This window comes from Phyllostomus discolor, chromosome 9 (genome assembly GCF_004126475.2).
Source record: "Phyllostomus discolor isolate MPI-MPIP mPhyDis1 chromosome 9, mPhyDis1.pri.v3, whole genome shotgun sequence".
NCBI lineage: Eukaryota > Metazoa > Chordata > Mammalia > Chiroptera > Phyllostomidae > Phyllostomus > Phyllostomus discolor.
The window spans coordinates 87,301,986-87,324,530 of NC_040911.2; the positions used below are offsets into that span (position 1 = coordinate 87,301,986).

General features: G+C 51.5%; 1 protein-coding gene across 1 annotated transcript; it reads right to left on the reverse strand.

Annotated features, from left to right (window-relative positions):
- Positions 1-994: 994 nt before the first annotated feature.
- LOC114506791 (fer-1-like protein 4) lies at positions 995-22,015 on the reverse strand. Its single transcript, XM_028524676.2, has 26 exons — positions 21,959-22,015; positions 21,765-21,881; positions 21,037-21,189; positions 19,937-20,090; positions 19,683-19,807; positions 19,132-19,266; positions 18,835-19,008; positions 18,045-18,161; positions 17,789-17,950; positions 15,013-15,208; positions 14,824-14,882; positions 14,604-14,735; positions 13,929-13,971; positions 13,738-13,838; positions 13,524-13,661; positions 13,306-13,422; positions 6,445-6,572; positions 6,085-6,255; positions 5,514-5,668; positions 4,769-4,929; positions 4,141-4,226; positions 2,823-2,921; positions 2,347-2,588; positions 1,599-1,873; positions 1,419-1,519; positions 995-1,316 (listed from the first exon to the last, which is right to left on the reverse strand). Exons 1-26 carry the CDS (start codon positions 22,013-22,015, stop codon positions 1,112-1,114), a joined length of 3,603 nt encoding a protein of 1,200 aa, XP_028380477.2. The 3' UTR covers positions 995-1,111.
- Between the last annotated feature and the right edge of the window lie 530 nt (positions 22,016-22,545).

The following is a 22,545-nucleotide window of genomic DNA, read 5'->3' on the forward strand; positions in this document are numbered from 1 at the left end:
TCGGTGCACCCAGTCATTTCTCAGGGAGTTTCTGCATCAGACGGCAGCGGGGGTGATGCTGAGAGAGGGCAGTGGTAGTGACCTCTGGAGGCAGGCGGACCTGAGGTCCATTCCTGATGTGATCACTTGCAATCTGTGAGATGCTGAACCTGTCACTTAATCCAGAAACCGGTCTCATCTGAATGACATGGGTGACAGCTGTAGGCAGCCATGTTTTCTGGGCCACCCAGGAACTGTTCCACTTGTGAACAGCATCCTGAATTCCTCTGGGAACCTCCCTTCACCCTCCCAGCTCCATGGTTGGGAGGAGGACCCCCCAGCCCTGAGCCAGGCCCCGTCACACATCCCATCCCCCTGGCTGCAGAGACGCTGGGCAAGCCGGGCTCTGTCAGGACCAGGAAAGCTTTCCCCTTAAGAGGGGAGGTTGCTGCGGGCGCCCTGCAGTTCCCTGTCGGTGAATGAGCTGCCCCCAGAGGACAGCAGAGCTGAGCCAGAGGCCTGGGGACATCGTCCAAACCCTGTGACAAGCTCCACCCAGAGCCAACCAGCAAAACCCTGGGAATGCATTATTCCAGCCCAAACATTCACCTTGTGCTCAGGCCGGTTTGGACTGGGATGAGGGCCAGCAGTGTCCTTAACTGGCCTGGCTCCTCTGAGGGTTGGTGAGGGATAAGTGAATGAAGTCTGTGAAGTGCTTAGCTGTCACGGGACAGCAGAGGCCGTCAGCAGATTAGGTGAGAAGGACCCAGACACTGGCAGGAGCAACAGGTGGGCTGCTCAGAGGGTTTGACCCTGGGAACCAGGGCTCCTCGGCCCCGGACATCCTGCCCGGCGGTGGGGCCACACGGGCAGCCCTTCGTGCTTGTGTATCCATCTGTCCACTTTCATCCTTGTGTGTCCATGTGCCCAGTGAGTCCCCAGCATCTGAGGCCACCCAAGAACATCTCTGTTCTCTGCCTCTGGGTTCTCACAGCACATACTCAGGCATCAAGAGTGGTGGATGCGGGTGAAGGTTTATTCAAACCAAGCAGTGGACTCAAGTAGCTCATATTGGCAGGAAGGACTCCCAGGAGCGGGAGATGGGTGGGCGCCAGGGGATCAGAGTCCAAGGTCAGTTAGGGCCAGGGGCCTGGTGCAGGGGGCGGAAGATGACCTGGCTGATCTGACCGGGCATGGTGTAGAAGACGAGGAGGAGGAAGATGATGATCAGCGCCAGCAGCAGCAGCAGCACCAGGATGCGCCAGTACCGGCGCCAGATGAAGAAGACGAAGGTCTTCAGCGGGTTCACAAACCAGTTGAAGGAGGTTTTGGGGCGACTGTAGAGGGTTGGGGAAGGTGGTGTCAGAACGATGAGGGAGCCCTGGGCCTCCCGCGCCGCCCTCTCTTCAGGTGCTGGCCGCCCCCTAGCGCCCACTCACTTGGGCTTCTCCAAGGGCTCCGGCTCCTTCCGCCCCTTCCCCACTGGCCTTTTCTCAGCCTCTTCCACAGTCAGCAGCTCAAACTCTGCCTCCACCTTCCCCTAGAAAAGGGGGGAACAGAGGCTGAGCTCTTAGGTGGCTCAGCCCTGACTCCCCAGTCCCCGGCCTAGCCACACCCACCGTGAGGATGTAGGTGTTGCCTCCTGAGTCTGAGAACTCCAAGTCTTCTGGCCGGCCCTTCCTCCTCCGCCGCCGCCGCCTCTTCTTAGCCTCCCGCTGCTCCCGCTCCTCGTCCTCTGGCTCCCGCAGCTTCACCACAGGCCACCAGCCCCGCAAGCGGCGGCAGCGGAACAGACTGCACCTGGGCCCAGCCCCGTCACGGGCCAGCCGCACAGAGCAGAGCTCCGGGCCCCGGGCGCCCCGCACCATGTCCGGCAGCTGCAGCTCCAGGGACCCTGCAAGTCCAGAGCTCTCCGGGTTAGGCGGGAGATCAAGGTCCATTTGGGGCCACGGGGAAGGAGGCAGCACACGGGATTGTAAGTCAGGGCACCAGAAATCATTAGAATGTGGTAGTCGGTACACAGCTATGGACCACACACTGCAGCCCCCAGTGAAACAGGGTCAAGGGAAGGACCAGATTGCTAAAACAGGCGCCAAAGGCCATGGCTTCAGAGTCCAGAGCAACCTGAGTGGGGTCAAACCAGAGGACTGAGCCGGGGAATTTGGGGAGGAATGGAGGACATGATGCTCATGGATGAATAAGTTCAGTAATTAGGCCAGAGAGCAAAGGTTAGTGACCTCGGGCTGACACCCAGGATCCCACTGCGTTGGAGTAGGGAGCCAAGGGCCAGGGGGCAGGGCAATGAGGGGGCGGGGCAGTGAGGGCAGCTGTCGGGGCTAGGTTGCGGTGGGAGGAAGGCTCCAGTACCGAGGAAGTCGTTGGCAGAGATGCGGTCATAGTCCCAGACCTGCAGGACCAGCACTGCCGGCTGCCGGAACTCAGCCTCCTCCAGCGCGAAGGGTCCGGGCCGGCGCCGGATGCTCACCTCCCGCTCCGTGGGCAGGTAGTCAAAGCGGAACACGAAGCGCCAGTTGAAGTTCCCCTCCCCAGTCAGGGAGTTGAAGTGCACGTCTGTCTCCTGCCTGTCGTGCTCCAGCCCCTTCACCCAGCTGGAGCCCGGGGGGGGGGGGGGGGGGGCCGTCTGAGGGGGGTATCAGCCAGGGCCAAACCCAGAGCCCAGCTTCCCCCTGGGCTCCCCCACCAGGGCATCCTTCCACCCAGCTCCAGGCACCGTGGAGGAGGGCTTAGGGGACAGGGCTGTGGCTCAGCCCCAGGGCCCAAGCCCCAGTTTGTAACCTCACCTCAGCATCCAGCCACCTGTGCGGTGCAGCTGGCAGGCCTACCTTTTCACATAGATGTCGCTCGACATCTCTCCAGTGAGCGGGTTCACATCGTCCAGAACCACATCCTCCGTGTTCCAGATGATGACTCTGAGCTCGTAACTGGGGGGTGCAGGGGGGGCAGGTTCAGACTCTTGAGGGGAGTCCTAGGAATGGCTGCAGGAAGCAGGAGGGACCTGGGCCAGAGCCACTGACATCCACTAAGCACCTGATGTGTGCCCCGCTGGGTGATCAGGATGTCCATGGTCCTTTGAGGGACAATTATCACCCTGTTGGCTGTGGACCACCCCATCCAATGTGGACCACCCTATCCACTGTGGACCGCCCCAGCCACAGCAGTGGCACCAGGGATAGTTGCTGACCCAGCCGAGCCAGCAAGGTTCTCCCTCCCATAAATTTGGAATCAGGACCTTGAAAAGTTGAGTCATGTAACATCAGACTCAGAGCTGGAGCCTCGGTAAGCCAAAGTGACATGCAAGCTGAAGTTTTGGGGAGCAGAGGAGGGGCAGTTGGGCAGAGAAAGCCAGTCTGCAGAGAGAAGTAGCAGGCAAAGCCACACGGTGTGGTAACACAGCACACAACCCCTGAGGGACAAAAGGAGGGGCTGCATCCTTCTTGGTCTTACCCCAAATAGCCCTGTCCTTGGCTGTCACAGGGGTCTCCTGGATGTTTTCTCTTGTCCAGGATCAATTCCCCCTTCACTGACAGCACCCTGATTTTCCGTGGGTGACCCCTCATCCCAAATACTGTCAATCTGTGTGATTCTAGAGGGAGAGACAGACTCCCTACCTGGCTCCAGAGGTGGGGGCATCACCTAAGACATCACCCAGAACTGGCCAATCAGATTCAGCCCTGTGACCACACTGAGTGGATCAGGGGTCAGCCGGCCTAATGAGAGCTGGTCCTGAGACTTTTGCTCCAACAGGAAAAGATGTGTATTTTTCTGCTCACGTAACCCAGTTGGTCAGATGTAAACCTGGCACCATCGGAAGCCACCTTGCCCCCAGACCGAAAGCCTCCCTGACAGTGACGCCAAGAAGAGCGAAGCCCAGAGGCGGAAAGTGACAGACTGCTGACAACCTTTGATATGCAGACACTGCACAGAGCTCTGCTGATACCGGCTCAGGGCGCTGGGGCTTATTGGTATTTGGAAGTGACAGACACCCGACCCACCATAGCTTGTTTTTAAAAGGGGGGACCTAATAGCTCACCTAATTGAAAAGCCTGGGTCGGCAACCTCTGCCTCTGCACTGGGGGCCCAGGCTGCACTAGTCCGAGAGGTGCCCGCCCCGTGGCAAGAGGGGCCAGGACTCTCTCTCACCTGATTGGCTGCCGAGGCTTGATGTCAACTGGGGGTGGTGCAGGCACATCTCGGGGGAAGATGTCAATCCACATGTGAAGAGATCCCTGGGGACACATGTGAAGCAGCAGCAGGTTATAGGGTCTCGCTGGCATCTCCACCTCCCCTAATGGCCCTGTGGCCAGAGGCTGCGCCTTGCCCCGGGCAGAGAGAAGAACTGGGATTGAGAGGGCGTGGCTGGGCGGACCGTGGGTAATGAGGATGAAGGTGGGATCTGAAGTGGAGGATCCAAGGCTGAGGTTAAGTTAGGGGATCAGGGATGAGGCCCCAGGAGTGGGAGGTCGAGAGCCAAAGTAAGGTCTGGTGCCCTCGAGGTCCAGATCCGAGAGACCCGGGGTCAGGTTGGGAGTGCCAAGTGTGAATGAGCCTTGGTGGCCTGGGGTGGGGATCCTGCAGGACCAGAGGCTGGCGTGGGATAGGAGGTCCAAGGCTAGAGTAGGGATTCTGGGGACCAGGATTGGGGCCAAAATCCAAAGTAGCAGTGTGGTGCCCAGATGGAGGTCTTGGGGGATAGGCACCCTGGGGGCCCAGGGTACAGGACCGGCTCGGACTCCTGGGGTTCTGGGTTGGGTGCTGAGCCCTCCCTCACCTGCAGCAGCCCCGGGCTGCGGGGATGGTAGAGGGGCCGCGTTTCTACGTGCTCAGGCACCAGCCGAATCCCAAGACCTGGCATCTCGTGCCAGCGCCGCAGCACAAGCAAAGCCTGGGCCTCCTCGGAGACCTCACTTGCCACCTTGGGGCCCCCACTACCTGCAACAAGAAGGACGTGATCCCGGGTTCCATCCAGCTCCCAACTCTCCTCCCTTCTTCCCCTCACCCTTGAGCAGAAGCTCTAAGCTGAGGCAGCGGCTGTGGTGGACCAAGTCCATGGGCTGGGAGGGCAGGTTCACAAAACACAGTGGGGGCATGCTGCTGTAACGACTTCTGCCTGTGAAAAGCCGGCAGTCCAGGGATGGGGGGGTTGAAGGGTCTGTAGCCTTTGCACAGATACTGTTTAGACACAGACTTCCAGCCGTTTATGAGACCAGGACTCAATTCCACAAGCACATTCTGTCGTATGGGACCCGCTATGGGCCACCCTGTGTTCTGGGAACATGATTAATCATGGCTCTGAGGAGTCCACTTTGGCTCTTTGGGGAATTCACGCTCACCAACAAAGACCATTTTCTCCCCACCGTCCAAGAACCTTGTCCGTACTCAGCCAAACTCGCCTCCTCTGTTTGCAGAAAAAGGCAGGCTCTCCAGGGAGCACACCAGACTGGGCACCAGGAGCCCCTGTACCTTGTTCTACCGTCTTGCTCCCTATGAACTGTCCAGCAGAAAGGGGCTGGTACCTGGGAGCGGGGTCTCAGGCGGTGTCAGAAAGACCTTGCTGCCCACCTTGACAGCTCCTGCTCGGTATTCGGGGGCAGGCAGGCCACAGCGTTGGCACAGCCCCGCCAGGATCTGAGGAGGCCGGAATGCATCGCGCCAGGCATTGTACCCCTCCCTGCAGGCAGAAAAGGAATATGCCTCATTGGGGCCAGTGATGGACACAGCTGGACACAGGGGCAGAGATGGGGACCCTCGAAGACATGGGATCCAGGTTCATAACCCTGGTGGAAGACAGCTCACTTATGGTAACTGTGGAAGTAAAAAATGGATACCAGGTGCTCCAAGGAAGGAGATACTGATATAATTACCTCCATTTTGCAAATGAGGAGACTGAGGCTTAGTGGGGAAAAGTGACTCATCAGCTACAGGATCCCAATTCCCAAGTTGGACTTGGACCACTAAGCTCTAACGTCTTGGTCACGGGAGGCTCCCGTCTACGAAATCGAGGGATTTGGGGGCACTAAATGGAGATGTGCTCTTGGATGTCTTCGCAAGACGAAGAATGGCTCCCGAGGGCCCTGTCCGACTCACGTATCATACTGGGAGGCGAGCCCACAGTTCGCCCTGTGGTGGCTGTAGAATCGGTTTTCCAGGTCGATGTGGGTCTCCCCGATGAGGTCGTCAGAACCCACCAGGTCGTGATCAAACACAGCCACGGTCAGCTCTGGCTCAGCAGGCAGAGAGACGCTGAGCTCCAAGACCCTGGCCAGGAGGGAGGATGGCTGAGGACACCTCCGTGCCCCAGGAGGCGGTCTTATGTGGGCAGGGGCTCCAGGGGTCTCAGAAGCCTCTATCCATTGCCCCACCACCAGCACATAAGCTGCCTGAGCATGAGCTGGACCACAGGGCCGAATGGCAAAGGTGTTTCCAAAACCCCGGGCCCAGCCTCACTCTCCAAAGATGGGGTTCAGCTGCTTGGGGATGTAGCGCTCCTTGGTGTCCTGCCGCTCCCGGCCAGCGCTCACCACCACGTAGGGGTCCGCTTTGCCGTTGGGGTCCGCGGGAGACAGGTTGGTAGCCTAGGGGGACAGCATGGGTGGAACTGAGAGAAATGTCATTGTCATAACCCAAGGTTACTACCCTTGCTGAACTTGATCTTCGATTGAGCGTAAGGAGGAAGTTACCAAGGAGAGAGCTCCCACCACCAGGAGTGAACTAGAGGTTGTACCAAATGACTTTTATTCTCTTTGAAATGAATTATGAAATAGCTAAGATATATACATCAGTATAACAAAAATATAGTGAAACAAAATATGTGGGAAAATGTTTAAGGGCTTATTATTCAATTTATAACTTTCCATATTGTTTGACTTTTATTTTTTACAAGGAGCATAGTTCACTTTTAAAGTTAAGAATTTTAACTAAATAAAGGAATAGTACAATGAGCATATGTGCCCAGCTTAATCAGTAAGACACTACCGACAAATGGAAGTCCCCTGAATTCCCTTACCTGACTTAATTCCCTTTCCATCACTGCTGTAGCCAGAACCCTTTACTGGCGGGTTATCACTCACACACACACACAAAATAGTAAAACTACTTTTACTACAAATATATGGATTCCTAAGCAATAGGCAACACCATATGGTATGTTTTTAAGCTGTATGTATTACACTTACTTTTACTGTTTTGATAATTACATAATTTAGTAAGTGCATAATATGCATAAAGTATTGGAGTATAATTTACATACAACAATATATTTTTAGTGGTTTTTAACACTTCTACCTGCAGTGTGCGGGAGTTCCAGATGCTCCACATTTTTACCAACACTTGGTATTGTCAGCCTATTTTATTTTAGCCATTATGGTGTATGTGAAATTGTAGCTCATTGTGGTTTTCCTTTGCATTTCCCCGCTGACAAAGAATGTTGAGTATCTTTGAGTGTGCTTCTTGGCCTTACGTAGGTTTTCTTTTGTGAAGTAACTGGTCACATCTTTTCCTCTACCACTGAGTTTTTCGTTTTAAATATTACTCTTTTAATTGCTAAAAATCCTACCTGGTCCTTCAGATTTATTGTTTATTTTTAATAGTCTCTTGTTCCTTGTTCATTTTCAATTCATTCTTTCATTTCTTTAAATATTTCATGTATAGTTATTTTGTATTCTCTGTCTAATTACTCCAATATCGAGGGCCCTGGTGATCTGAATCTATTGTGATTTTTGCTATTCTTATTCAGGGTGGCTTGTTTCTTTGTCGTCTGGCACTTTGGAACCTGACTCAAGTTAGGCTGAAGCCATCCTGCACTGCAGGTGCGGTCGGTCTGCACAGAGGGCCTTGCTTTCACTTCTGCCAGTTTCCTGAGCAAACTACGAACTTGCACCACGTTAAACCAAACCCTCCAGCTGCGGTTTTGGGGATCACTCAGATGGTGGGAACTCAGGCCCAGAACTGCATTAGAGCCAGTGCGTGGACATTAGTGCTTATTGGAGGTTTGGGGCCCTCTCACCAGTGCCAAGGTTAAGTCAGGCAAGCCTCCTCCATATCCCACCTGCCTTACAGGTTCCTGTTTTTGTTTGTCTTTATGCTGAGGCTATAGCTTTTGGGGCTCCACTTCACACAAAGCCTTCCACTCACACTCCTCTCCCTGGGTAACCCCCAGCTTTATCCTCTGTCCTCACTACCTGTCAACCTTCTACAATGGAACTGCGGTTCCCAGGGTCAACAGCCAGCTGCTGTTGAGTGAAAGCCAGCTTGAGTGCTCACTTATCTCCCTAGGTTCCTGTATTAGCTATATTCTTACTTTATGTACTCTCGATGCTCCAGTATCTGGGGCCTTACTGACCCTGGGGAGGCTGCCCCTCCCAGGGCTAGCTAATTCCTAGAGTTAGCAAACAAGGCACCTGCCAAAGCACCTTTTACCTGCATACTAAACAATCCAGAACCCATACTCCGACCCACCTCCTTTATCTGGTTTGTATACTCCAGGAAGTAATGATATTACTCCGCGCTCGTCATCATCTCCAAAACCAGGCACCAGGTAACCAGAGGCAGCCCCTCCACCCCAGAACCTGCAGGGACTATTCTAACTAGCCAGTCCTAAAGCTGCTTACAAACTGCCTTGCCTTGCCTTTCCCGCGGAAACCACCACAAAGACTCCGGCCCAGGCATTCCCCTCTGGACTGACCCTGGTGATTCCCGCAGTGGCCCTGGTGGTGCAGCACAGCCCCCTCCCCCACCCTGAGAACTGAGACAAACAGACTCTTCTCAAGGCGGCAAACCATCTCCCGGTCCCTCGGCCTCACCATACCCGGATAAAAGCAAGATCCTGGGTAGATTTTAAAACAGTTCCCGGCTTTTACTTTGATTTTTATTTTTTTCCCTCTGAAATCCCTTACTTTCTTAGAAGCTCAGCACTGCATTTTTAACAATGCTTTCAAAGTTTCATACAGCATTTTTAGCTTTCGGTGAGGGCTGCGGGCTTTAACCCTCAGGGGCGCCCCTCTCCTCTGAGAACAGACTCTGCCGCTGGAGTGATGCCGGACCCCATCCCCCGGCCCACACGACTGCGTCAGCAGAGCCCCCGGAAGCTCTTCCAGCCTTGCTGACGATTTGCAGTTTTAACGAGCATTCTGATTTCACCATCATGGAAAGCTGTTTTTTTTGTTTGTTTGTTTGTTCTCTTTGTTTTGGGATGATCTTCGAGAAGACAAAGGGGAAATGCCCCACTGGTGCCACCTACCACAAGCTGGGAATCATCCCACGTGCTTACTGCATTCAAATTCATGCTGGGAGATTTATCCTCATTGATACACGTTACTGTAGGTAGTTCAATTGAACTGTAGTATTTGAACAGACCTCTCAGGCATGATTAACTGTTGTTCCTCGGAGCCCCTACTCTCAGGGCTGCACAGATTACTAAAAGCATCCACCGTGAAGGTGTTTTAGGAAATTAAACAAACAGGACATACCAGACTGGAGCGCCTGGACCCTGAATCCAAAGACAAATCTCACCAAAACAAACTGAAGCCTGTACTATCAGCCAGAAACCTCCTGATTTACAACTAATCGCCATGATTACCCAGCTGCACCCCCTCCCCCAGTTAGGGGTGTGAGAAGCAACCACACATTGGTGTTTCTCTCCCTTCCCCTCTCTCTAAAAATAAACTCAAGAAGGTACCCACTTCGTTCCTTCTTCAAAATCTTTTTTAAAAGATTTTATTTTTAATAGTCTTCCATTTTTATTTTTTTTAAATTTTATTTATTTACTTTTAGAGAGATGGGAAGGGAATGAGAGAGGGAAACATCAATGTGTGATTGCCTCTCACACACCCTCAACTAGGGACCTGGCCTGCAACCCAGGCATGTGCCCTGACTGGGAACTGAACCAGCAGCTCTTTGGTTCACAGGCCCGTGCTCAATCCACTGAGCTACACCAGCCAGGGCATATTTCTAACAGTCTTCCATTTTTAGAAATTTTATTTGATTATTTTCAAGACTTTCAAGTCACTTTCGATAGCCTCTTGTTTCCTGCTAGTGAAATATTTTAAACAGTTGTTTTACATTTCTAATATTTGAAAAGTCTAACATCAAAGCCCTTAGAGGTTTATTTCCCCTTTGTGCGTTTTTTTTCCTAAAAATTGTTCCTAATAAATTATTTTCTTGTATACTTTATAATTCGGGACTTTGTAATTTGGTTATCCAAATCTATGGAATGTATGAGGCCTGATATGGAACCAGTTAAGCCAATCTCTCAGCTTTGAGTTTTCTGGACTAAATAATATCGATTCAAGTCTTAAATCAATGTGAGGACGAAAGTCAAACAATAAATTCTCAGGGAAGGCACTTCCCTCCATCTCCCTCAGCTGGGATGGAGGCTGAGACAGACCTTACAGGCTCTTCCCCCGGTGAGTGGGCCTCCCAGGGCCCACCTTCGCTGAGAGCGGAGCCCTTCCTGGACGCTGCTTCCTGCCAGGGTCTTGGCTGTGGCTCCCACCTCAGAAAGGCTATGAGAACCCACGGCTAGGGGTCCAGGTGTGGACAAAGCCCCTTGAGACAAACTGAGCTTCAGGGCTTGCGATTCCTGTGGCCTCTTCATTTGGGCCCACTGAGAATTCCCTTTCTTATAAGATTAGCACTTACTTAAAAGATTGTTGATCTAGCACTTCCAGGTATGTTACAGCAGGAAGTCATCTCAGACGACCTGGTCTGCAGGAAGCAGGTCAGGATGACTCCTATTATATCTTTTTTAAAAATATCTTTTATTGATTATGCTATTACAGTTGTCCCATTTTCCCCCTTTATTCCCCTCCACCCTGCACACCCTCTCCCACCCACATTCCCTCTCTTTAGTTCATGTCCATGTGTCATAAGTTCTTTAGCTTCTACATTTCCCATACTATTCTTACCCTCCTCCTGTCTATTTTCTACCTACCATCTATGCTACCTATTCTCTGTACCTCCTCCTATTCTATCCTCCTCCTGCTCCCCTGTTGCTAACCCTCCATGTGATCTCCATTTCTGTGGTTCTGTCCCTGTTCTAGTTGTTTGCTTAGTTTCTTTTGGTTTTGTTTTAGGTGTGATTGTTAATAATTGTGAGTTTGCTGTCATTTTACTATAAATGTTTTTTATCTTTCTTTCTTAGATAAGTCCCTTTAACATTTCATATAATAAGGGCTTGGTACTCATGAACTCCTTTAACTTGACCTTATTTGGGAAGCACTTTATCTGCCCTTCCATTCTAAATTATAGCCTTGCTGGATAAGCAATCTTAGATGTAGGTCCTTGTCTTTCATGACTTGGAATACTTCTTGCCAGCCCCTTCTTGCCTGTAAGATCTCTTTTGAGAAATCAGCTGACAGTCTGATGGGAACTCCTTTGTAGGTGACTGTCCCCTTATCTCTTGCTGCTTCTAGGATTCTCTCCTTCATTTTTACCTTGGCTAATGTAATTATGATGTGCCTTGGTGTGTTCTTTCTTGGGTCCAACTTCTTTGGGACTCTGAGCTTCCTGGATTTCCTGGAAGTCTATGGGACTCTCTGAGCTTCCTGGATTTCCTGGAAGTCTATTTCCTTTGCCAGAATGGGGAAGTTCTCCTTTATTATTTGTTCAAATAAGTTTTCAATTTCTGGCTCTTCCTCTTCTCCTTCTGGTACCCCTATAATTCGGATGTTGGAATGTTTAAAGATGTCCTGGAGGTTCCTAAGCTTCTCCTTGTTTTTCTGAATTCTTATTTCTCCATTCTTTCCTGTTTGGTTGTTTCTTTCTTCCTTCTGGCCCACTCTATTGTTTTGAGTCCCAGTTTCCTTCCCATCACTATTGGTTCCTTATGCATTTTCCTTCATTTCTGTTATCATAACCTGCATTTGTTCATCTAATTTGCAACCAAAATCAACCAATTCTGTGAGCATCCTGATCACCAGTGTTTTGAACTGTGCATCTGATAGGTTGGCTATCTCTCGGTCACTTAAAATAATGGATGCTGGGGCTTTGATTTGTTTTTCTGTTTGAGCCATCTCTCTCTCTCTCTGTCTTTTTTTTTTTTTTTTTTTTTGGTCTGGTCGCACCTGTTACAGTGAGGGGCGGAGCCTTAGGTGTTCACCAGGGCAGGGCACCCCAGTCCCTGGGTTGTGACGTTGTATGTGGGGGCGGGGTCAAGAAGGAACAATGGCGGTTGCTCCATTTTCCGTGGAACCTCAGTCTCCTCTGCTGCTTCCCCCAAGCAAACTGGGCCCCTCTGGTGCCAATTCCCATGTGGGTGGGCTTGTGCACACCGTGGGACCCTCCAAGAACCTCCCCTGTGAGACTGGGTGTCTCTCTGTGCACCTCAACTCCCACAGGTGACCTCAATCAGTGTCCCAAGGCTCTATTTCCCAGCGCTGTGATCTTGGGTTGCTCGCACTGCCTTGCATTACAATCGCCGCCTCACTGGGTCTGCTAGCTGCCGCCTGCGCACTCAGGGTCCACCCACTGCAATCTTGCGTGCCCCGATGCCTTACGCACCCCTGGTGTCTTACGCTGCGTCCGGTCCCACCACTTTCTGCTCTCCACCACGACCTGAGCCTGGCTGCTTGTCTCTGCTCCTCCTACTGGTTTGGATGCATGGGTCTAATTCAACTTCTTGGTTATCCAACTTCCATTCCGATCAATTTTCTGTCATTTCTGGATGTTATTCTGTTTCTAAATCGTTGTTGTCCCTATTTTGGTTGTGTGTGGAGGTACGGTGCATCCACCTATGTCTCCATCTTGGCCGGAAGCCCTATTATATCTTTATGCACTAAGATTCTTCGACTTTGGTAGAACAGCCCACGGGACATGTTTTAAAATTACGTCTTAGTTAGAATCCCTATATTTAAACCAGATAAAAGTACAGCATCTGTTCTGGTGCTGGAAGTGAAGGGGCAGAGCAAACCCCCCCGTTCCTCTCGTTCCCTGAGATGCCGTTAGGGGGCTTTGGGGCCCTGCTGGGTGCCGCATGGGGACTGCAGCAGCAGAAGGCCCTGTACAAAGGCACGTGACGACAAGCCATCGTGAAGCCTGGAATTCAGGGCTGTGCTCTTCCTGGAATCCTACACCCCATTCTACGGGACTGGAACTATGAACAAGGAGACGGGAGACCTCAGCTCTAATGTCTGCTGCTGCCCTGAGCAAGCTTTGTGACCCTGGGGAGTCTCTTAACTTTGTGCCTAAGATTTCCCACCTGAAAATGAAGAAGGTGGACCCTCATCCCTGAGACTTCCTCCCGATCCTTTGGTCTGTAGGTTTCATGTATGTTCCCTTTGCTGGAGGTGTGCGGGGCTGATGGATACTCACCTTTACCACATACACTCTGACCAAGAGCTTGATGGGCCGGTTTTGTGGGATCCCCCGGGAGATTTGGGGCTCAGAGAATGACACTGCCTCTGATTCAGGGTAAATAAGGAAGGAGCCCTGGAGGGAAGGGAGGATAGACAGGCCCCAGTAAGAGAATCTCCCTCCCACACCCCCACCTGTGCTCCCGGGTCCCCACTTCGTTCCTTCTTTAAACACACCTTAAACTTGCCCACCAGGTGCCCAGATCCTTCTTCCTCTCCATCTGCATCCTGACCACCTTGCCCTCGATACAGGGGAAACACATTCAGCCAGTCTTCAAAGTGGTTAAACTCTTCCTCCAGGGAGCTGTTGTAGATCTGAAAGGCAAGGGCCTCGGTGACGGCCCAATGTCCAGAATCCAAGCAGAATCCCCTTTCCCCAACACCTGGTCACCTTCAGAGTGGCGATTGCTTTTTTCAGGGACATGGAGCCTTTGACTTCAGCCTTGCCCTGGTCTTGGGCTTCCCCCTCTGCGGAAGTGAGGTTGGCCCCATCTGAGAACACAGAATGGCCCAGTTAGAAATACCGGTGTGGGGGGGGGGGGAGGAAACAGAGAGCAAGAGTAAGAAAGCCAAATTTCTTACCTAAATCCCCATGATCATCCATTTCATCCTCATCAAAGTCGGGCTGAAATCAAAGGCCAGGTCAGAAATTCTCCCCCAACCCTCACCTTCTTAATCTACACTTTTACTGCGATAGGCAGTTGGGAGACTTTAGTTCAGGTTCCAGCTGGGTAAGCTGCTTGCATTTCCAAGGCTTGAGGTTAGCACCGAGTTCTGTGCTGGCTGAGACAGCGACCCCCAGCTACCTGTGCCCACGGAACAACTTGAAACGGGGCTACTAGTCCCAACCGAGATGTGCTGTCAACGTAAAATGCACACCAGGTTGAAAGACTTTGTATGGAACAATACTGTAAACTATCTCATCATTAATTTTTAAAATAGTTACTTCTCAAAATGATTTTTTACATATATTAGGTTAAATAAAATATGGTATTAGGATTCATTTCACCTGCTTCCTTTTAGTTTTTTTTAAGGCGGCTCCTAGAAAAGTTAAAACCACACGTGTGGCTCACATGAGATTTCTGTCAGCCAACACAGCTCTCCCTAATGGAGTGGACAATCCCAGGACTCCAGAACCGAAGCTGAGAAGAGATGGCTGTGATGAAGAGCTGTGAGCCCCATATTCGAAGAGACCCCTCCTCTTGCCCTTTACCCTCCTCTGCCTCCAGCCCCCGCCGGGACCCTCTCTGCCTCCACCTGCCCCTGGAGCTCCTGCAGCGATGCGTAGTATTTGGACCACCAGTCGAGCTCTTCAGGATCTGGGACGTCCTCCTCCAGCTCTGGGCCTTGGTCCAGGAGGCCTTTCATGGGGAGCTTCTTCTGAGGAGCCTGAGGAAAAGAGAATTCAGCACTCCTAACCCAGCGCCATGCCCAGCCCTGCCAAGCCCTCCTCCACACATCTCCCATAACCCGTCACCTTCAGGAGCCGTCCGGACATCCCTGCTTCAACCAATGAGGGATCCAGGGACTTCCTTCCTGGGAGAGCGGAAATGAGACCAGGAGGGCAGGTGAGTAGAAGACAGACTCCCGGAGGGTCTCTGGGAGCCATCTCAGCCTGGAACCAGAGGGGCTCTGGTCTGGTAGCCCCTGAGAGAAAGGCCTTTACCTTCAAGCTCCTTGGGCACCAAGTCCCCTGTCTCCTCTTCTCCTTCCTCCTCGGGGGTATCCTCCTGACCCCTGAGTGTAAATCGCATCATGTGGGGGACAATGTGGGAACCCACGAGCACTGTGCGGCCAAAGGCCCTGCGTTCAATTACTAGGATGCTGAGCGGGGGCTGCAGGTAAGGCTGCTCTGGCAAGTCCTAGGGGTGGAGAGAGAGGACCTGTGTCTCCGAAGACCTGGGGAAGTGGGAGAGGCAGCGGCAGAGACAGATGCAAAGCCCTATATTTAAACCTGCATTCTTAGCCCAGCTCTGCCACAGCCTCATTGCATCAGCTGGTAAGCCATTGCCTTCTAAGCCTGTTTCCCCGCTAAAAAAGAGACACGATCCTGGAGTTGAAAGACTGTTGTATCAAATGACATAGAATTTTGGAACCTACAAAGTGCTATCAAAAACATAAGGTGCTTGTTGTTATGTTATTATGTAAAAAACCAATGCTCCGTAAGAAAAAAGAACCAATGCTCAATTTGCTAATATAAATTTAGAGCCCTAAAAATATGTATCCCCTTTAACCCATGAATTCCGTATCTATCAAGGAATCATGAGGGAGGGAAACAATAATCATAATACTGTATTGCTGGGCTTATTTTACACATATGTGACAATTATAGCATGAAGGAGGGTGGAAGGAATGGAGTTATAATGGAGAAAAGTTTCTATATTTTACTGTACCTAAATTAATATTAATCTTAAGTATATTGTAAAAAGTCAGTATGCATACTGTAATCCCCAGAGCAACTACCAAGTAAAAAATCAACAAAGGGGTTAGAATAGTATGCTAATAACTATCTATTTAATACCAAAAAAGGTAGCAAAAGAGGAAAAAACTATGAGACAAATAGAAAACAAATTGCAAAATGGTGGATGTAAACCCAACCATCTAAAAAATAACATCAGAAGTGACTGTATTAAATACTTCAATCAAAGGGCAGAGATTGGCAATTGGATTTTTTTTTTTAAAGATGCAGGTTACATGCTGTCCAAGAGACATTATTTAGAAAGACACGTGTGGGTTGAAAGTAAAAGGATGGGGGGGGAAGGGGGGAGGGTTGGGTGGAGGGGCTGGAACGGGAGTAGGGGGGAGAAAACTGTACTTGAACAATGATTGAAATAAAAAAAAAAAGAAAGTAAAAGGATGGGAAAGATATGGCATGCAGACAGTGACACAGAGAGCTGGAGTAGCTGCACTCTCAGACAAAACAGATATTTAGAGAAGAAAATTTTACTGGAGAAAAAGAGGGACATTATAATGATAAACAGGTTAATTCATCAGGAAGGTAACAACTATAAACATATATGCACCTAACAACAGAACCCTAAAATACAAGAAGTAAAAGTGACAAAAATAATTCAACAGTAATAGTCGGAGACCCCAAGTAAAAGTGACAAAAATAATTCAACAGTAATAGTCGGAGACCCCAGTGCCACTCTCAATAGTGGGTAGAACAGCCAGACAGAAAACCAGCAGGAAGGCTCACACAACCCCACCAGCCACCTCCACCACGTTGACTCTGCAGAGCCCTCCACTCAACAGAAGGAAACACCTCTTTTTCAAGTACATGGTGGGGCAAGGGGTGCACTCTGAGATGGGAAATGAGAGGAAACGGCCCCTGGAAGTTCAATGAGCAAAGTGCTTTCAGTTTCATCATCTCATCACACAATGAAGTTTTCAAACTGAAAACTCCGCATGTGAAACAGAATCAGGAGACTGCATCGGGCTTTTTGTTGTTGCTGTTGCCTCCTTACCGCTGTGCTTGTCCTAGTCTCCCCCTGCCACACACCCCCCCACACACAGTTCAGCACTTCTTAGTTTCCAAAGCCCTTTCACCAACACCCTGTCTCTCACCCGCTCCTCACAGCGCTCCTGCAAAGAAGGCATTTGGTGTTTTCTTCAACCTTTTTTCTTTTGCACCTGCTACTCCCTTTTACAAATAAAACGCTGGAAGCTTGGATAAGACAAGTGATTTAACAAGCTCCTAAGTGACATTGCTAGAATTGGACTCCGAAGTTCATATTATAGTAATTATAAATTACAAAAAGAATGTACTCTTCTCAGCCCCTGCTGTCTCAGAGACTACATAGATTCCTTCAGACTCATGCTTCCTGACATTTGGCTAATCCATTCATTCCATATGGCCAAGGGAGCACCACCAGTTCATGGATTTATCCAGGAATCAGCAAACTGTAGCCTCTAGGCCAAATCTGGCCCAGTTTTTGTAAATAAAGTTTTATTGGAACACAGTCATATTCATTCATTTGTTGTCTATGAATGTTGCATGATACAATGACAGAGTTGAGAAACTGCAAACTTTAAAACTATGTGGCTAGCCCTGGCTGCTGTGGTTCAGTGGACTGAGTGCCAGCCTATAAACCAAAGGGTCACCTGTTTGATTCCCAGTCAGAGCATATGCCTGGTTTGCAGGCTATATCCCCAGTTGGGGGCATGGGAGAGGCAACCAATCATGTATCTCTAGCACATTGGTGTTTCTCTCCCTCTCTTTCTCCCTCCCTCCTCTCTCTCTAAAAATAAATAAATAAAATTTTTTTTAAAAATAATAAAACTATGTGGCTCACAGAGTCTAAAATATTTACTAGCCAGATGACCTTTTATAGCCAGTGGTGACGCCTGCATGAATCCGAGATAACCAGCCTGGAATTCCCCGTCCCGCTGTCCTCTCTCACTTCCCAGCCCAGCACTCTGGCCCCCACCCAGGCCCTCACCACTGTCAGATGCCTGACGAGCTCGGTGAAATTGGGGCTCTCACGGTAGCTGGCCAGGACCTCAGACTCCACACGCCGCCCAGCCACCTCCAGCACAACCTGGGGCCGCTCCACCTCAAACAGATGCACACGGCCGAGGCCCCTCAGACCCCAGAACAGCACCTAGGGTCAGGAAGTGGGAGACTCAGACGCCTGCCCCTGGCAGAGGGGCACCCAGGTGTGGGGGAAGGAGGGAGAGGTGAGTGCCTGGTGCTACCTCCACATGGAACTCCCTGAGCACCGGGCGCACGTTGGGCGGCAGGGATAGGCGTTTGGAGAGGGGCTCCACCAGGGGTGTCAGGTCCTGGGGCTCCACATCACTGGGCACTGAGGGCTGCAGAGGGCAAGAGGTCAAAGGTCAAAGAAAAATCAGGCCGAAGGAGGGAAATCCAGGGCTCTGGAAAGAAAATAAAGAGTTGCAGGTGAGCCCTGTCTGGTGTAGCTCAGTGGATTGAACATGGACCTGTGAACCAAAGGGTCACTGGTTTGATTCCCAGTCAGAGCACATGCCTGGCTTGCGGGCCAGGTCCCCAGTTGGGGGCATTCAAGAGGTAACCACACATTGATGTTTCTCTCCCTCTCTTTCTCCTTCCCTTCCCCTCTCTCTAAAATAAATAAAATCTTTAAAAAAAGTTGCAGGTGAAATATTAATCCAGAGGGCCTGCCTGGGCAAGGCTGGGTTGGTGGGAGGGTGTTGTCTAGGAAACAGCCACGTACAGGAACGATGGGTGGGTGTCTGAGGCATGAGGATCCACCCACCATCTGGGTTCTTTGGGGGTGGAGGCCTGACAAGGTGAACCTAGGGTATGTCTGCTTTTAGTGTTCCCGGGAGTCAGGAGGTCCAATGAGGTGACCCCAGGACAGATGTGCAGCCCGCATTCTCTTGGGGCAAGGGACTCGGGTAACCCTGGCACATGTCCATGTTCTGTATTCCCCGGGGCTGGACAACCTGAGAGAATAACAAGAGGAATCCACAGCTCGTGCCAGCCAGGCCACGGCACCCTGACCTCAAGCCGGCCACTGTAGTCCAGTTCAATGAGTTCAAAGGTGGCGATGAGCTCTCCAGCTGCCCGGGGCCCCTTCCTCAGGGGGAAGAACTGTAGCTCAGGGCGCTGGTAAGGGTCCTCCAGCAGCTTCACCCTCGGGGCAGCCAGCGCCCTGCCCAGGAACACGGCGGGGCCCTGCAGGAAGCAGGCCAGTGAGGACAAAAGTGGAAGAGGCTCAGGAGCTAGGGGAGAGGGCATCAAGACAAGGAGTGGGGGTGCCCGGGGCCAGAGCCCAGGGGGTGTCCAGGCCACACTCACAAACTTGTTGTGGTCGAAGACATTGATGATCACTAACGGCGGCTCCTGATGTAGGTGCTCCCTCCTCCCGTCCACAATCAGCTGATCGAACACCAGGAGCTCGTCCCACAGGGGGCTCAGCGTCTGCTCCAGGACCTGGGGGCCACACGGGGAAGGAGGCAGTGGTAGGCATCAGAGAAGGCTCCCCACACACATCCCAGGTGAGCACAGCTGCACCAAAGTAGCACTTGAACTGTTTTCACAAAAGGCTGAGAATGTGAGGGAGATGAAAGCGACCTTCAGACTGATGTGGACCCTGCCCTTCCAGCCCTGGTCTTTCCTTACGCATCTGCCACCCTCAGAGCTTGTCTTAAAGTCTGCCCCAGAAAACTGCTCCTCAGCCCTAGGGCCCTCCAGTTCTACACCACCCTCTAAATCAGGGCGGCCCAATCCAATATCTGGCCTGAAAGCACAGGACGGGAAGACAGATTGAGGGCCTGGGGAAGAAAGCTCATCACCTACCGACCTTGTCTCCCAACGCCCCGCCCCCACACCCTCAGCCCAGGCCTCACCCGTGTGGTCTGGCACTGGGTAGAAATGAGGACTCGAGCAAAGGGGTCCGAGAGCCCACTGTCATCTGCTGCCAGCACACCTCGGGCCTGGTACAAGTGAGCCCGGAGCTGGAAGTAGCTGAAGTCTGGGGTGGGGGGAAGGAAAGGGCCGTGTTTGCTCAAGGTACCACTGGAGTCCCTGACCCAGGCCCCACTGAAACCCGACGGAGCATCTAGCCCCACACCTGGGCCCGCTGTTCACCCCCAGCACCCACCATCCCGGAGCAGGCTGCGGGGCAGCCCGGCGGGGGGCTCAGGCAGCAGCTCCTCGGGGAGCTCTGAGGTGCAGGCCTTGGCTTGCTTGCCCAGCCCCAGCCACAGGAAGAGCTCCAGCTTGGCACAGACCTCACCAGGAGCTGCCCCAGGTGCCTGTTGTGGAGAAGGGGCATGTTAGGGCCCAGTTCTTATTACCCCAGCGAGACCAACAGCCCTGCTCCCCCGCGGAGTGTCCCCAGTCTCTGTATTGCCAAGCTGCACCCCAGCACCCTGGCCCAAACAGCATCCCCTGTGCCTCACCCTTAGACCCCACTTTATGCCCTCTCCTCAAAACCCCATTACCCCCATACTCCCTGTTGCTCCTGGCCCAGCACTGTCGCTCTGTCTACCCCAAACCCCATTGCACAAAACTATACTCCGAGCTCCGCGCTCCCACACCCCACACTCACCCTCTCTGTCCTCTCCTCCCCCACACACCTAGATTCCCTGTCCCTCATCCCCATGGTCACGGCTCCTCACCGCTAGCGATCCCTGTGGTTGTCTTTTCCAGGGACACCTCCTCTAGAAATATTTGGCCCCAAGCCAGCTGTACTTTTAAGGAACTAATTAATCACTCTCCCATTTTCATTACCCCGCCCATCTGTCAGGGCCTCATCAGAGAAAGGGCCAGTGCGGGCCCAGAGCTGACAAGGGTTGGTGTTTATCTCATGTCAAAGCTGGCCCGGGTAAAAAGCACAACATCCTTTTGGCTTTTGGATAATTGAAAAGAGTTTGGGTATACTTTTTAAAATAATAAAAATTGTAAAAAGTTAAAATGTTTGAGTTTTTTAAAAAGTTAAAAATAGCCCTGGCTGGCGTAGCTCAGTGGATTGAGCTCGGGCTACGAACCAAAGTGTTGCAGGTTCGATTCCCAGTAAGGGCACATGCCTGGGTTGCAGGCCACGGCCCCCAGCAACCGCACATTGATGTTTCTCTCTCTCTTTCTCTCTCCCTTCCCTCTCTAAAAATAAAATAAAATAAAATCTTTTTTAAAAAGTTAAAACAAATACAAGCCTCCCCCACTCTAGACCGCAGCACCCTCGCCCCTGGCTCCACTCACGGTGAGCAGCAAACTCTGGATCTTCCCACAGTGCTGGCCTCGTTCCTCCTCAACCGCGGAGCAAAGCACATCCTGGGCTGGAATCCGGGCCCAGGCCACCCGGCGCCGCCCACTGAGCATCCAGACCAGCACGTCTGGGAGGGGTGGCTGGGGCTGCAGGCAGAGAACGGGGTCACCAAGGTGGACGCAGAGCCGAGACCACCTGTTCCCACAGCTTCCACTGGATGGACAGACCAAATATGCCACCTCCCACTGAAATTACCCATCTTTTAATTCTGTGTCCTTTCCCATTAGATTTTTGTGGCTTGGAGGTAGCGAAGTTTTCTAACACAGGCAGCAGAAAGCAATAAACGTGAAAGAAAAGTTAGTATGTGATGCTTGATCCAAACTTTGTGTAAATATATATTATTTCAGCCTCTTCCGTTCTTTTATACTCCAATCCAAGCATATAATAAAAATTTATAAAACATAGGTAAAGAAGAAAATATGACCCATGGTCAAAAGAGGAAATAATCATTAGAAATAGGCTCCATAGGTAACCCAAATATTGTACTTATTAGACAGAGACGTTCAAAGAATTGTGATAAAAATGCTAAAGGATTTAGTGGGAAAAGTACACGGAGTTAAAAGAAAATTTCAGCAAACATATGAAAACAAGTCGAACAGACATCTGGAAAGTGCCAGGGAAAGGGCGTTTGGGGAGGAGAGATTGGGGGGTGAGGCGTCACCTCTTGGGCCAGGAAGTGCAGTTTTGCCAGCAGCTTCTTGGCCAGTGCCACCTTCTCTTGCACGTTGCTCTGTCTCAGGCCCCGTAGAAGGCGCAGTCCTTGCTTTGCCAATAGGTTCTGGAAGGGCAGGAAGAGGCTGTGAGCGGAGGGCCCCTGCTGGGTGCCCGAGACCCCCGCTTCCCAGAGGCCCCTACCAGGCTGTGCACCAGCAGTTTCCCTCGGCACCTGTCCAGGGTGTTGGGCCGGATCATCGTTCGGCGCTCAGCACCGTGGCAAAACTGTCTGCAGTGAGTAGGAGGGGACATGACAGGTGGGAGTCAAAGGAGGGGACACTGACCCTTAGGGCACCTTCCCTCAGGGCTGGCGTCCCACACCCAGATTCCACACAGCCTCTCTCAGACTTGTTCTCAAAGAGGGGCTCTTCCTCAGCCAAGGAGGGCTTCTGTATTTGGACCATTCCCAAATTCTTTGAGGTCTGCCTCACTGTCGAGCCCCAGAACTCTTTGGTATTAAACAATCTACTACCCTGGCTATGGCAAGTGTGGCCCAGGACGAAGAGCAAGGTATCACCTAGTTGGAGACGCAGAATCTCAGCCTACCACACACTTGCTACTATAATCCACGTGTTCACACCCTGTGGGATCCACACACACATTAAAAGCTCAGATGGGTTGGGTTTGACATTTCCAACAAATGGACCCGAGATAGCTGAGCTGCTACCTGCCCGAATCAAGTACAACAGTTCCGATGACTATGCCCCCCATTAAAAGATCCTGCTTTA

Bases quoted from the DNA above. Each gene is read 5' to 3' on its own strand.
- LOC114506791 (XM_028524676.2), bottom strand. From the start codon at position 22,015: ATGATCCGGCCCAACACCCTGGACAGGTGCCGAGGGAAACTGCTGGTG. The intron at 20,091-21,036 runs GTGAGTGGAGCC...TCTCCACAACAG, and splicing joins TCCAGAGTTTGCTGCTCACC to GCACCTGGGGCAGCTCCTGG. The intron at 17,951-18,044 runs GTAGCACCAGGC...TCCTGACCCTAG, and splicing joins TCAGGGAGTTCCATGTGGAG to GTGCTGTTCTGGGGTCTGAG.